Genomic DNA, 15,504 nt, shown 5'->3' with positions numbered 1-15,504 from the left:
AATTCCCACCTCTTTTATTAAAATTATATAAAAAATTCCATTATTTTATAAAAAATTTCCACCTCTTTTTTCAAAATTATGCAATAATTTACTTTATCTTTTAAAAAAAACGTATTCTCTTAAATAATATTGCTAATACCAATAAAAAAACAAATCATTCAGAGGAAATCGCCAATAAGCACGCATTCAGTGATTATTTGAGGACAAAAAGCCAATTATCAAAATATATTTAATTAAATTTTCGTGGTTGTCATCCTACACATTTTCAATTCAAGATGCAGGACAATGCACGGCTTTAGCTGGAGATTAAACATGTGGCCAACACATGCGTTCCCCTGCATGTGGGATAAATACACAAATGAGGGATTGAAATATTCTTCACACACCCTCCTTCTCCTTCTCCTCCTCCACCCCTCTCCCCTGTTGCAGAATCCATTCGATATTGGGTTCTCAGAAATCAAATCAATTTTGATGGTTAGGGTTTGGGTGTGGGAGAAATCTAATCGTTTGATTTTTCGTTCTTGCTTTTCAGATTTTGAAATATTTCTAAAATTAACAATCGAAATAAATTCTTTCTTCATTTAATATTGAAAATTTGTTTTTGTTTAATATGGGAATTATGCACAGATGCCATGTATATTTGGGAATGATGGCAATGGTTCTATTAAACATCTGTGCCCCTGCAAAAGGGCTTTCAAGCTTTAATGCGTCGTGCATAAGCAGTCTCCTGGCGTGTGAGGGTGTTCTGAACACCACAGGGACACCCCCAAGTTCATGCTGCAGTCCGCTGAAGAATGTGATCAATACTGAGGAGTGCCTGTGTAACCTGTTGAATGATACGTCCCTCCTCCAGCCATTTCAGATCAACATCACTCAGGTCAAGCAACTCCCTGTCAGATGCGGTCTCAAACGCACCTCCAGCTCTTGCTCTAGTCGTACAACTCTTAACCTGGTCTGAATTTTTATAGTCTATTCAGGTTATAAATTCATTTAAATTCATTTGGAGAATAGTGGAAATTTTGATATGATTTTTATTAAAATATGGCAGAAATTTTGGGAAATCTGTGTTATAGTTATCAAACTTTAGGATTGTATGTATCCAATAGGTTTTAAATGGTGTTAAATCTATTTTCATTATAAAAAACAATTCAAACACTCTTATAATCAGATTTTTTGAAAAAAACAATCACCACATTCCAAATAAAAATAATTTTCACCAATTTATGGTCTCAGTAAACAACCATCATCAAAACTATATTTTACAATTTCCTATCGGTGTTTTTGGCAAAATGGAATTTGAAATTCATAAAAATTGTTAAAATTGTAAATACATTGAAATTGTTAATATTTTTTTTTTCAGAGAGAAAAACATCATGATATTATATTAAGGGAATATAATGAGCAGATACATATAAAGCCATATCGTGCTGGCCGACAGATACATGGCCAAAAAGAGACAGGACTAATGCTGATGAGATCAGTACCAATACATTCCAAGTGAGCAACATAGATTCACATGAGACCAAAATCAGTCTAACAAAAAGGAGAGGTCCATAAAAATAGAATTTAAAATTGTTAATATAGATGCACTAAATATGGCAAAATAGAATTTAAAATTCATAAAAATTGTTAAAATTGTAAATGCATTGAAATTGTTAATATAGATGTACTAAATTTTGTCTGATGACACTTATTTTTTCCACTTAGTCTAAACATGCCATTTTTTTTTTTCCATCGCATTTTTCAATTTCCAAACAATTTTTCTCATACTCTAAAATAAAATTTAGAAAAAATGTTGAAATTGTTGAGTTATTGAAATGGTATATTTTGGATAAATCAAAATTAAAAAAATCAAGATACATAATTTATCTATGTATTCAAAATTATTAATTGGAGTTATTTCTGGTAGTTTAGCAGCATGGTTGTTACTTCACTCATCCAAATTCATTTTTTTGTCAAGGATATGATAATGAAAAATATTATTATAATGGCTATTTATCTATAAATATTGTTATAATGGTTGCATACCTATAAATATTATTATATTAACTCTCATTCAACTTTAATTTTGCAAGAAACAATATTTTTTCTTAAAATAATTTATATATTTAAAAATATTAATAATAATAAATTAAGTTAAAATTTAATGTGATAAGTTTTTTTTTGCCATCACCATTTATTTTATAAAACTTTATAAATTTTCTTTATATTTTTTTACAGTAAATGGAAACACCACAACACTTTCAGATTAATCTCTCTTACCCTTTCCATTTATAAATTTTAGGTATATTATTTGAATTTATCTCTATAATAAAAAAATCCCCCTACACCATTTTCTTTTTCATAGTTACAATTTATTTTGTGAAACTTTATTGCTTTTCCTTTTGTCATTTTGATTGAATGGAAACAATGCCACACCTTTAAGTTTATGCTATTTTACTTTTTCATTTAGGTATGTTATTAGAATTTATTAATATAATAAAAAAATTTGAATAAGAAAAGTGAAATAAACCATAATTATATTTTATTTACTATTTAGATAAATTGGTAAAAGCATTTGATTTTATATATTTAAATAATTCTAAATATATATTTTTTTAATTTTCTTATAAAAAAATAAAATTAAATATGGAAATTGAGTACAAAGACATCTGAATCTAGATCTCGTGTATAATATGATATGTGTTGTGGGCATGCAGGATCTCCTCCTCCCCCTGCAGGATCTCATCCTCCCCCTTCTAGCGCGGGTAATAGTAACACTGCAGCATCATCATTTCTTTTCGGAACATTGCTTTTATTAGCTCTCCTTTTGTTTGAAGTGATCGCCCAATTTCAGAATATAAGTTCTTCCATTTGAAAGGAGTGTTCTAGTTTTTGCTTATTGGAGTACTAGAGTTGTAGTCAATTTTTTAGATCTTTAATCTTAGTTAAAAAAATATGAGATGTCTCTTCAGTTTAACAAGCTCATAGATATATTGTTTTGAAATTGAATTGGTGTGGGATGCATCAAGTATTCTTACATTGGGTTTCCCAATTTCAATCAATATAAAAGAATGTTTTGGGTTCATTTGTTTGGGTTTTATTTGACTCTGGTACATGTCTAGGTTTTATATTTATGGTTTTATATCTATAAATAGAATTGTATGATCGGATTAGTATCAGTTATAAAAGAGTTAGATTTGAAATGTTAGTATAATAAGTGTTATGTAGATATTTAATTTTTTAAATTTATATTGGTTTTTAAATCTTTTCTTTATTAAATAGGTTTATTGAACACTTTATCCATTACAAACATTATATGGTTATTTAACTTTGTGATTTCCATCCTCTGTCTCTCATTTTTAACTATACTAGTCTAGATCCATCTTAAACTCCATCTTAACTCCCGGGAGAGGGATCAAATCTCTTGTGTCACAAACATCTTTTAGAGTGAAAAGAGATTTGATCCTTCCATGAGGTTGGTAGATTCGAAGTTCAGATGGATCTAGGCTCGTATATATGTAGTTGACATTGAAATATTTTATTTATAATTCACACTTTCCATATTAAAATGTTAAAACATGCATCCTCGTATTTCTTTCCTATATGCATACATTTAATTATTTTTATTATTAATAATTTCTAAAATATTAGATATCGAATCCATATTATGCATACATTGAATTAGAAAGCCGTTATTAGTGGGATAATAATTCTCTCAATCTTTCTATCTCTATATATGTTTCATGTTAAAATATTTTACTCAAGCTGGGTATTGAAGTATTTTATTTATAACCTATGTTAAACTTTTCTTTGTTATTGATATTGTTATAATCTTATATATTGACATTGAAAAGCACACTAAAGCCATTAGTCCCAAGCTCATGATGCAAATCAGCTACGATGGCAAAGGGCTAAGCAAGGAAGGCTAAGGGATTTCAATCCCCATTGTAGCCTAACAAAATCCCAAGCATGAAACCTTAGGATTTAGTGGACAAGAAGAAAGCACAAGTTCATCTCAATCCACCTTTTTGAAGGAAAGAGGAGTCATAAAATAATTCATTCCTATGTAGACAAACACAACTGAGAAAGGAGTGTGCAATGACCCACTCAAATATGCTTGTAGAGGTTTGGAAGAGGGAACCATAGAGGTTATTCTACAATCCATGCCTACTCCAACTCTTAGGGGACTAATGAACCAAGTTGGCAAGCATCATCACAAACTAAAAAGGTGCTGCATATTATCTTTGGTTTTCTTCTATTCCAAGAAAAGGGGTCAAAAGCTAGCAATTGTTATAACACTAAAAGCCCAAGCAACCAAAGTAGTAATTATTGTCAGCATGGAAAATTTTAGGGGCGAATTTTCGCCCTCAGGCGAAATTAAGGGGTTTTAAAGTTTTAGTGGGCAGATATTTTGTATCATAGTACATTTTTACAAATCACCTCAAATAGCCCACCTTATTTTAAGGGAGGGTAAAAAAGGTAAATTTAGCATTGAAATTATGAGTTACAACCTTCCATTCGCCCTAATTTTCAAGAATAGGTTTTATTTAAGTGAATCTTATGGGCCAAATACCATATTTATAAAAGAGGTATGGTAAATTAATAAAAATATAAATAAATGAGAGGTATGGTAAATAAATAAAACATTTTTTATATTTACTCCGTTAGTCACCTTATATGCATGAAAGGGTGTATACAAATAAAAATATAAATAAAGTGGAGTTATGGTAAATAAATAAAACCTCTTTTTATACTTACTCAAAACTTATGGTAAATAAATAAAAATATAAATAAACTAGACGTATGTTAAATAAATAAAACCTCTTTTTATATTTAGCCCATAACCCTCTATACCATATTTGTAAAAGAGGTATGGTAAATTCCTCTTTCTATTTATGAAGACTCAAAAAAGAGGTTTTATTTAAGTGAATCCTATGGGCCAAATACCATATTTGTAAAAGAGGTATGGTAAATTAATAAAAACATAAATAAATGAGAGGTATGGTAAACAAATAAAACATTTTTTATATTTACTCCATAAGTCACCTTATATTTAAGAACACTCAAAAAATGTGTTATATTTAGGTGAAATCTATGGGCAAAATACTATGGGCCAAATACCATGGGCTAGATTATTATTAATACCATGCAAAAAACATTATTAACCCTAATATTAGTATTAATAAAAATAAAAATGGCACAAGGTATTGATGCATGGTATTCACGTGGAATGTAGCCTATTTACATGGGGGAATTAAACGAGTATAGATCCATCTTTACTCTGGATCTACTAAGTCCAGAGGGATCAAATATTGTGATATGCAAACTAGCATGGAGCGAAAAAATATTTGATAGCCCAGAGCGATCAAATATGGTGATATGCAAACTAGCATAGAGTGAAAAAATATTTGATAGCCCAGAGGGATCAAATATCGTGATATGCAAACTAGCATAGAGTGAAAAAATATTTGATCCCTCTCCGGGCTTGGTAGATCAAGATGTTGTAATTTAATGTATGTTAAACATTTTAACTTGGTTAAAATAAAAAATAAAATAAAATCAATTATTAAAATCATTAATTTTTATAAATTACTAATAGTAATTTTTAAGCTCCAGGTTTATGATAACCCATGGTATTGACCCATGGTAATATCATGATATTCATGTAAGCATAGACTATTTAAAGGGAAAATTCTATCATCTTAGATCCATCTTAATTCTGGGTCTACCAAGTGCTCAGAGGGATAATGTAATGCCCCGGGATAAAATGTAAATATTTTATTTACTGTGGTAAAAATAAACTAAACCTGTTATTATTATTTGTTTAAAATTTAAATATAATTGGTTTTCATGTGTATGTTTCCAAAAAGGAGGTAATCCTCAAGGAGGAAGTTGTCCTCTTGAGGTGGAAAGACGGTTGTTGTGCAAGCAACCCTAACTACCTCCCCTAACTGGAAAAGTTTCCAGAGAAAAAAAGGGGAGGGAGGAAAAAATCTGCGCTGTAGTGACAGGCAGAGAAAAGAAGCAGATTTCCAAGAAGGAAAAGCAAGGAGTCTAAGTCTGGTGATGACCAGATAGCCCTGCTCACTGTACGAGCAACCTGCAGAAGACTGTGGTCTAGCAAGAAGCAAGGGGGGAGGTTCTGGTCTCGAAAGACGAACCTCATGGTCGAGTGGATTGAATTGAAGCAGACCCAGGTTTGGGTGACTATCTAAAAGATCCTAACTAGTCAGCAAATCCAGGTATGTACAAAATTCTCTTATAACCAATTAGCTGGTAAATTTCTATTTTAGAAATACATTTGTATTACAGGAGGGTTTCTTTTCCCTACAACATCTGTAAAATGATATCATAGTCTGCCTGTAGAAATTAGTAGTTACTGTGGTGCAAATTAGTGGAAAAATCGAGCTTTGGTTGCCCTTAAAATGAACTGAAAGGTAACTATGAGAAGAGACAGTAGGGATTAAATAAAAAAGAAACGTATTATTATAGGGTGGAGATTCAAGTACGAACAGTGGAAATCATAGGGCAAAAGGCCGACCCTGGAATGGACTATTAAAAACTTATCCGGTAGACAATTGTTGGACATATTAGAGACTGCCACCTAAGCTCAAATAGGTCATCAGAACGTAGAAAACTCAAGGAATAGAGCATGGAGGTTCAAGGTGGACGGCAGGACCATGTACCACAAGAACCCGAGTGAAATAGTTGAAATGGTAGAGGGAGTATTAGAAAGGGTTTACAATTAACTTTTAAAGAAAAAAACATTCGGAACTATTGTCTACCTCACAGTGTGTGGTAAGGGGTTTTAGTTATTAAAAAAATACAGAATTCTCGTCTTTCATTCTACTGTAGATAACCCATAGTGAAATTGAAAGCAAAGTCGATATATATCCATGGGAATAAATAACATAATAAAGAACTTGTATATAACCAAACACACGACGAAAGCCATTCATGCCACAACAACAGAAAGCTTATTTTTCCGACATCTGTGTAGCAATATTAAGATTTAGTAAAAGAAAATATAAAGAAAAACGTGGCACTAAACATATGATAGGTCAGCGAAATGCTAGGGTTAGTTTCATAGGAGAACGCCCTCATGCATCGCAGGATTGCTAGACAGCCATCCTGTTTCCATACGGGTGTGGCTTAACCAAAACGCCACCAGAACAATCTAGCAGGTGAAATTAAGCATGAACAAACAATACCATAAGACATCCATAGAACCGATATAATAATTATGCACCGTCACCATCATTCTAAAACCCTAGAGGGTGACGTTAAACATAAATGTTATAACATTTAATGCAATGCACAACAGAGAATAATCCAACCCCATTAAAGGTAGCATATGGAAAGGTCGCGAAGGATATAACTATAACTTTATAAATGGAAAAATTAATAGTTGTGCACTGTAACAATAACTTGACAAAACCACAAGAGTTAACCACCAGGGTAAAACCATGTACTATGCCCATACAACAAAATTTAATTACAGAGAAATTTCAAATATAGCCGAAGGTGTAACCATATTATAGCACTGAGAAACTCAGGCCACGAATTGGCATAGCTACACCAAGAATAGGCTACCCTGAAGCCTGAAGAGTGTAGGGCATGCTGGTGAGGTGTGAGATACTCGCCATTTCTCCGTGTCAACAAGGAGGAGGGGACGTAAGGTCACAGGCCGCATGGCCTTGTTCCAAATAATTTACAAGAGAGACCCTCGGCTCACCATTCAAAGAATAACCACTGGCATTCAAAACTGAAAGTAACCCTACCAGAGATCTGTCAACAGGTACATACCTATGGGAAAGAACTCGACAGAGCGAAAAACTCTGAGTAGACCCGATGAGCGGTTGCTGGAGGTTGACAGCTTCATCCTCAACCATAGAGCAAACAAAACAAGAGAACCCATTAGTTGGAACGAGCAATAATTCAAACTCAAAAAAAAAAAAAAAAAAAAACTGTGAGCAGCAAGCTAAGGAAAAAAGAAACCATAATAGAAAAAGAATTACAATATGGGCAACAATTACCAGAAAATCGAGCTGAATGAATTATGGCGGGTTCCCGGATTGAGTTCGGCAAGATGTAGCCGGTGGCCTCCATGAAGGGCAGAAGAGTCTGGCGGGGTGCGTACTAGGCTAGGTGGAGCTGTGGCAGAGCCTTGGGAAAATGATCCTTGAGTTACCTCTCGTCTCCCCATAAACCATGGAAAAGCCCTACGACGCAGCACAACCCTCGAATGCGCTGCAACACATCCAAGTCGTCGATGGGGGGGTGGTGAATTCGAGGGTGCACATCCCTGGAGTACCAGACCTCATCCCTTCACATGACAGAGCCAGCATTATTAAATGCCATTTCCAAGTGTTAAAAGCTGGCAGAGCCAGCGAAGAAACTAGTCATATCCACAACCACCGAAAAGTATTTTTTCGATGGCATTAAAGTGAAGCACGTTAGACTCCAACCTTCAGGTTGAAATACGGAGACCGGAATATTTATTATCAAACATATGTAATCTTATCCATACACGCACGATTATTGCAAGAACCAACCTTGGGTAAAAACAAAAAAAAAATTACGACTCTGTTGCTGGGTGTATGACAGATAAATAGATTTCATCACCCGAAGAGTGGTAGATGTGGAGTTAAGATGGATATAGTTTGGTTTTTATGATAATGAAGATATTAAATAGACTTAGGAAATTATATTGTAAAAACATCTTAAGGTGAATGGTTAAAGCTACATTTAGTCACTTCACAAAATTTAGTAAAAAATACCAATATCTCCGTTAATATTGGTTTTTAACTTTTTCTGATTTAACAAAAAAAAAATTCAAAACAATGAAACCTTATCACTCTTTCCGCATCACCCTCACAGAAGATTTCTCACCATTTTTCAAACATTCTCAATATGATATCTTCATGAAAAAGTTTAGGTACTGATGTTGGATTAGTTGTTTGAAAAATAAGCTAGTTTGTACAACCTTTCATCTTCTGTGCATTCTTAATTTGTCCTAATGATCTGTAGGGGTTGGAGGCACTGCACCATATTTTCCTAAAAGGTGGAGATTGTTCACCAAAAAGGAAATTAATCTATATGTTACAACGCTGTTAAAAAATGTGAGACCTATGAGGGTAGTGAATTATGCCAATAAGCAATTTAGATTGGGAGAGACGTAATTAAATTTTATTATTTAATTGAAGATTTCCAAGTAAAATAATATTAAATCTACATTTATATATTCATATATTGATTGGAAGGATTCTCACAATGGTCACTTCTTTCAATTAGATCCCCTTCAAGCCTTTGGGATACCTAATACTTTCTTATATAATATAGTTGGGGTTTGCTACTTGTTGGCGTGTTGGGGTAAACAAACTTGATGTGTTTTTTTTTTTTTTTTTTTTTTTTTTTTTTTTTTTTTTTTTTTTTATCTCGCAGTTGGAGTCTATGGAATAAGAAAGAAATTTGATAACTTGAAAAAAGTGGTAGCTTGACAAAAGTTGTAGAGAAAAGATTAATCTCTCCTACCTTGACAAAACTTGTTGTCAATATCAACACCTACAAGAACTTTGTTGTGGAATATTATCAAAACTAATAGAAGGATATGAAAGAGTGTATTGTAAGAACCTTGACAAACACGGCCACTGAAACTTGTAACATGTTTGTAGGAAGAGAAAATTATTTTTCTTTTTTCCAAACATGTATGTTAGTATATTACAGTTTAATGAATATGTTTTCTTATTATCATATATGGTTTCATACTTTAACAAAACATTCGCCAAGACTTCACAATGTTTTATTATTTAGTAAAAGATTTGCCAAGATCTTACAAGATTTTATAATTTAGTGAAATATTCTCCATCACTGTACAAGATAATATAATCTGGTGAGAGATTCACCAAAAAAATTATATATACATATTATATTATTGATAAATCGCCTCCCGTTTTTCCTTTGTATCATGGGGATTAGCCCATTTATTATACATATAAATTTAGGGTGGTTCTTAAAATATTCTCTGATTGTCAGAACTAGAGATTAACTAAACAATGGAAGGCCAAATGTTGGAAGCTTCACCTGGAACTCTCTCCCAAGAATTGAATGGCAAAAATAAAGCTTAGGCATGAAGGTTAAGTGGAATGATGAGTTGTTGACACTTGCGACCTAAGGAAGAACCATTATCCATTGACCTATTGCAATAATGAATGTCATCTATGTCCATGAAATGGAAAACAAGCTTATGTCAAAGGTAATCCCATTTCAGCACTTATCTTCCATGTTGCAGTAGAGAAACCCTTTCTTGGAGATTTGTTAAAGAATACTTGAAGACGAAGAAGAAGACGATTGAAGGGAATTGAAGCTTTTGAGAACCAAAATATTGCAAATGGAGAGGTGTTATTTGGATTAGATGCTTTCCATACCATAAATTAGTAAATAAGTAAAACCTAACTCTTCCTAAAATTTGTGAGCATTTAATTGTGTTTTTTAGCAAAGTTGAGAAAATTTTCAAATTTATGTTTGAATTTGAAACAAATAGTTGTGATAGTTCGCCTTCCAAGGAAGCACATTAGAAAATGAAGGTTGTGATGGAGAAGAGAATTGAATGGAACATTGAGGAGGAACAAACTAAGTGTAATAACCAAGATAACACCTCAAAGAAGTGGTCTACTTCATGATCGGGAGGGAAACATTGAGTTTGTTCCATAATGAGTGAAGATTGTTTTGAACTATGGCCATCTGCAAGTTTTCCATCAATTATTAGCAATAGACTAAATCTATCAAAAAAAAACCTCTATTGTCTAATAATGTTAATGATTGTGTATACATGATGTAGAGTTGGTGTTAATAGGTTCATGCTATCTATGTAAACCACTAAAACTATAACAAAGCTACATTGTAATCCTAGCTCTTTTCACTAATTTAAAATATTGGTTGATTGTATTCTCACTTGATTGTCTAACGACATTTTACAATCAATCTTGCAATTGTTTTTGCTGGGTGTTTATTATTTTATAGTGGGTTTGTATGAGTACAAACATTTCATCAATTCCAATATCATAAAATACAACATTGTTGTGTTCATCAATTCTTCACTATTTGATCACTAGAGTATAGCTACAACTCTACCACATATCTTTGATTAAGTATGTGAAGAACTTATACCCTAAGAATAAATTTGGAGAATCTTTCTTGAATAAAGATATGCCCAATGAAAATAGTTTACAAATACAACAATTATAAAATAAATCCATTATTTTTTTTACGCTTATTTATAGTTAGTAACATAAAACATTATTTATTTCCACAAAAATCTAATAAAGTAGACATGCCATAAACCTAACCTATAAATCACAATTTTATTTTCCATTCAAATTTCATTTCGATTTTTAAAAATTGTTTAACTTGTTATAGAATTATTAATACAATTCTTTGTATTTACCTCAAATTTAAACTTATATTTTTTTGAAATTCTTTGTTGTTCAAATAACAAACTCTATACTTGGGCCTGGAGTATGCCCTAAAACTGCTTCTGCTTCGCTAATAGCTTTGTCCCTTTCGAGAGATTTTACTTAACTTTTATCTTCTTCTTGACCTTCATTCTCTGGGTCTTAGGTTGTTAACTTGTTTCCTTACGTCCAAATCTCAAGAACATAATTGAAGTTATGTTCTTTTGTTGTATCTCTATGTTTTGTTTAAATATGTATTTCATTTCGTCCCTTCATAAATCCATATCATTCACTTTTAACCATAAATAAAATATTTAGATGTCCAAATTAAGTAACATAATTTTATATCAACTTTAAATAGAGATAGATAAAGTGATTGAAAGTAACAACAATCCTATATTTTAACTTTTGAGTGTGAGGAAGATGTGTAATTTTTTTTTTTTTTAAACTATGTCAATGTAGGCAATAAATAATATTTGAGTATAGAGGTTAACTAATATATTTTAATATCAACTTCATATATATCTATATTCTTCCATGCTTAGCATGGAATATATATATATATATATATATAGAGAGAGAGAGAGAGAGAGAGAGAGAGAGAGTCCACCATAACCCCCAATCTAAGTGCCGAGAGAGATCAAATCTTTTGAGATGCAAACATTTTTTCAAGTCTTGCACTCTAAAATAGGTTTGCACCACAAGATATTTGATCCCTCTCAACGTTTAATAGATCTGGGGTTAAGATGGATCTATGTTGGTCATATGTAATTTGATTTATGACTCCTAGTTACTTATATAGTGTCTAATTGCTATGAAGTCTATGGATAATAACTTGCAGTGGCATTGTTGAATACATCGATTTGATGGGAAAATGTCTTGATGATACTAATGATAATTAGACACCTTTTAAGGATGTTGCCTTTGATGATAAAGCCTTTGTAGTCCCTTGACTGCAAATCTCTATTGGGAGAACAAGCCCAATGGCCTTCACCCTTAAAGTAGTATGCATGTTGAAGAGGGTATATGCCCTTAATTGGGCTCTCATGAGTGGATATAGATGGGAGCCATAGGAAATCTTGCACAAGGGTGTGTTGGCTCACCTCATCTTATTGATAAGTTCATGAATGAAAATCTAAAATTCGTAAAGAAGAGTAAGTAACCTTTAGTCTTCGCAGAACATTTGAAAGTGAGATTAGTAATATTCACTTATGGACATATGATCCCTTAGAATTTGAATTGGAGGTTAAGTTGAGCACTTATTCCTTATCAATTTGATTGTTGGGGTCAAGGATCCTTGATGAATCTAAGAACTATTGAATATAGTTGTATCAAAGAGAAAGGATGTGGAGGAAGACCTTAGGCCCTTCCTCGTTCTTTGTTGTTCCTTACTTGCTTGGAAACATGGTACCAAGGGGGAGTGTTCCTCTTCCTTCCTGCTCATTTGGATCCCTAAGCCTCTTGGGAGTATTATATTATCCATCAAACTCACAAAACTTCAGGCAATCTTCCTAATCCTCACTCTTTAGCCAAGCATTGGTTTAGGTTGAAAGGAAATGGTATTACATTGTGCTTGGCTTAAAAAGTGAGAGTTCTGGGCTCCAAATCACTCAATGTTTGGACTTTTTCATACTCAAATCTTGTACGATTCTATTCCACTTTGAAGTCAAGAAGTACAAATTTTAGGCATAGCCACTTGGATGCCCTATGTGCTTATACAATAAGGTTTATCTTGCTTGAATGATGCATTCTTGGTCATATTTGAGATTGATTAGGTGGATCATTGTGATCTTGAACATGGCATTGCAAACTTCCTTTTGGATTCAAAGTGGAGTGCATTTCCAGGTTGCATGTTCAAGCTTAATGAATTGGCATTTCCAACTCTCAAACCTATGTCGAGTATATATAAAACCAACATTATATTCTTGATTGAATTGGCTATGAACAAGAGTGGCTTAATAACCATCGTGAGTATGGGTGCACCCTCACTCAAGGTATGCATATATAAAGTTGTACATACTAATGTAAAAGTAGCTTACCTCGTTGAAATAATGGTTGATTGCACTAAGAATTCTTTTCATGTAAAAAGTCTGTGTGTGTACCCCACTAATGTATTATTAGTGCTAGTGAGGAATGGGGAGAGATGGATTGACAAGATAAACAAAATTGAAGGCGTCTGGCTTGATTTCCTTTTTAACCCATTAACCTAAATTTTGTGAACAACCTTTGAATGAGGTGTTACTTATCTTTATTATAAGGTTAAAGGAGTAGAAGTGGAGAATTCATTATGCAGAGTTTGGTGATAACCTTGGCCAAGGTGGGGGCTCTTTACATTTATGCAAACATGCAAACTTTGGCTTTAAAAGCTTTACAAAACTAAAATATCAACATTGTCTATGAGGCTATGTGTTCATGCTATTACTACTGCTTTGCAATTGGCTATAGAGCCTGGGTTACTTCTTTGTGCCTAAAGAAAAAACTTCAATTTTTGACCTTTCAGTGAATTGAGAGTAAGGGTTAGGGCCAATGCCTTAGTGTTGTGAATTTAGATTTGAGCGTGAGAAGGGTTAAAGTCCACACCTTAGCGCTAGGAAATTCATATTGAAGAACGATATAGGAAAGACAAGCGTCGTATCACTAGAGAATTCAGATCTAAGAGCGGAAGGGTTGAGACTTGACCAAAGGTACAATGCCACGTGGGGCCACGCCGACGTTGTATGGGCATTACGACATTATAAATTTAGAAAGCCATAACTTGTGCTCATTGTCACGGCAAAGCAAACGCACGTGAAAGTAAGATGAAAATGTTTGAGACCTTCATAGAGCATCTAGAAGTAGGGTTTGCTATATTATAAATCTTTGTTATATGTTTAGAAGCTTCTTTTACAATTTAAGTTTTTGGATTTTTTCACAAATCATATATAATGTCTTATATGTATATATTTATATATATATATATATATATATATATATATATATATAATATTTTTATTTCTATTCATAAGACAAAGATATTATTGGAAGGTTATATGTGGTGGTTAGAAGTGTTGCTTTTGAATTTTGACACTTCAAAGTATTTTTTACAACTTAAAGTCCAAGTTTGTATTTCATGTTCAAATTTTCTTAATGTTACTAATATACTTATTTTGATACGAAGAGTATACATTAGCCATCATATTAATAGCATATGTGCATGTGTTTTAGAACATGCTTGAATTTTTTTTTTTTTAACGATTTAAGTTTTTGGATTTTTTCACAAATCATATATAAAGTCTTAAGGATTATATATATTATATATATATATATATATATATATATAATTAATATTTTTATTTCTATTCATAAGACAAAGATATTATTGGAAGGTTATATGTGGTGGTTAAAAGTGTTGTTTTTGAATTTTTATATTTTATAGTATTTTTTACAATTTAAAGTCCAAGTTTCTATATTTCATATTCAAATTTTCTTAATGTTACTAATATACTTATTTTGAGGTGAAGAGTATACATTTGGCATCATATTAATAGCATATGTGCATGTCTTTTAGAACATGCTTGAATTTTTGTTTTTGTTTTAATTTAATAGCATATGTGCATGTAATTCATTTTTTAGGATAAAATTGACAAGTTCAAAATACTTATTTCTAACTTGGTTGCTTTAAATTTAAGTTGAGAAATGAAAAAACCTATAGCCTCAGTTATATCCAAACTTCCATTGTTTTTAAATGACTCTCCATATATTTATTTTTCATATTTTATTTTTATAAATTATATAAATTCGTTGTCACTAAAACTATTCACATATTTTAGAAGATATATTTTTCAAGTTCAAATTCATGTTAGAGAAAATGTTTTTGAAAAGATATATGTGGAGAAACTGCAATCACATCGTTTTTCTAGAAATACCGTTTTATTATGTTAGAATGCATATTTTTGTAGTTCAAGAGAAAAAGTTTTTGAAAAATTATATAGGGAGAAAATGCAATATAGCATATATCACAAACATATTTTATTCTTACTATAATTTTTTATTAGCTTACTTATTTGAAATTTTTTTTTATCTCCAGCCA

At 32.0% G+C, this 15,504-nt stretch overlaps 1 protein-coding gene across 2 annotated transcripts; it reads left to right on the top strand.

The window, feature by feature from the left end:
- The first annotated feature begins 422 nt into the window (after positions 1-422).
- Positions 423-3,014, top strand: LOC149239272 (non-specific lipid transfer protein GPI-anchored 30-like). Of its 2 annotated transcripts, none has more exons than XM_089367103.1 (2): positions 423-877; positions 2,700-3,014. In XM_089367103.1, the coding sequence occupies exons 1-2, from the start codon at positions 611-613 to the stop codon at positions 2,799-2,801; spliced, it is 369 nt and encodes a 122-aa protein (XP_089223229.1). In that variant the 5' UTR covers positions 423-610; the 3' UTR covers positions 2,802-3,014. The 2 variants fall into 2 exon arrangements, with proteins under 2 accessions (XP_089223229.1, XP_089223228.1); XM_089367102.1 differs by having other exon boundaries at positions 434-935.
- Positions 3,015-15,504: the final 12,490 nt, after the last annotated feature.

This window comes from Pinus tabuliformis, chromosome 8 (genome assembly GCF_031772625.1).
Source record: "Pinus tabuliformis cultivar Carrire ecotype Pingquan chromosome 8, CPIR1, whole genome shotgun sequence".
Lineage (NCBI taxonomy): Eukaryota > Viridiplantae > Streptophyta > Pinopsida > Pinales > Pinaceae > Pinus > Pinus tabuliformis.
Note: the sequence above shows the minus strand (reverse complement) of the source record. Positions and strands in the feature narration are given on the sequence as shown.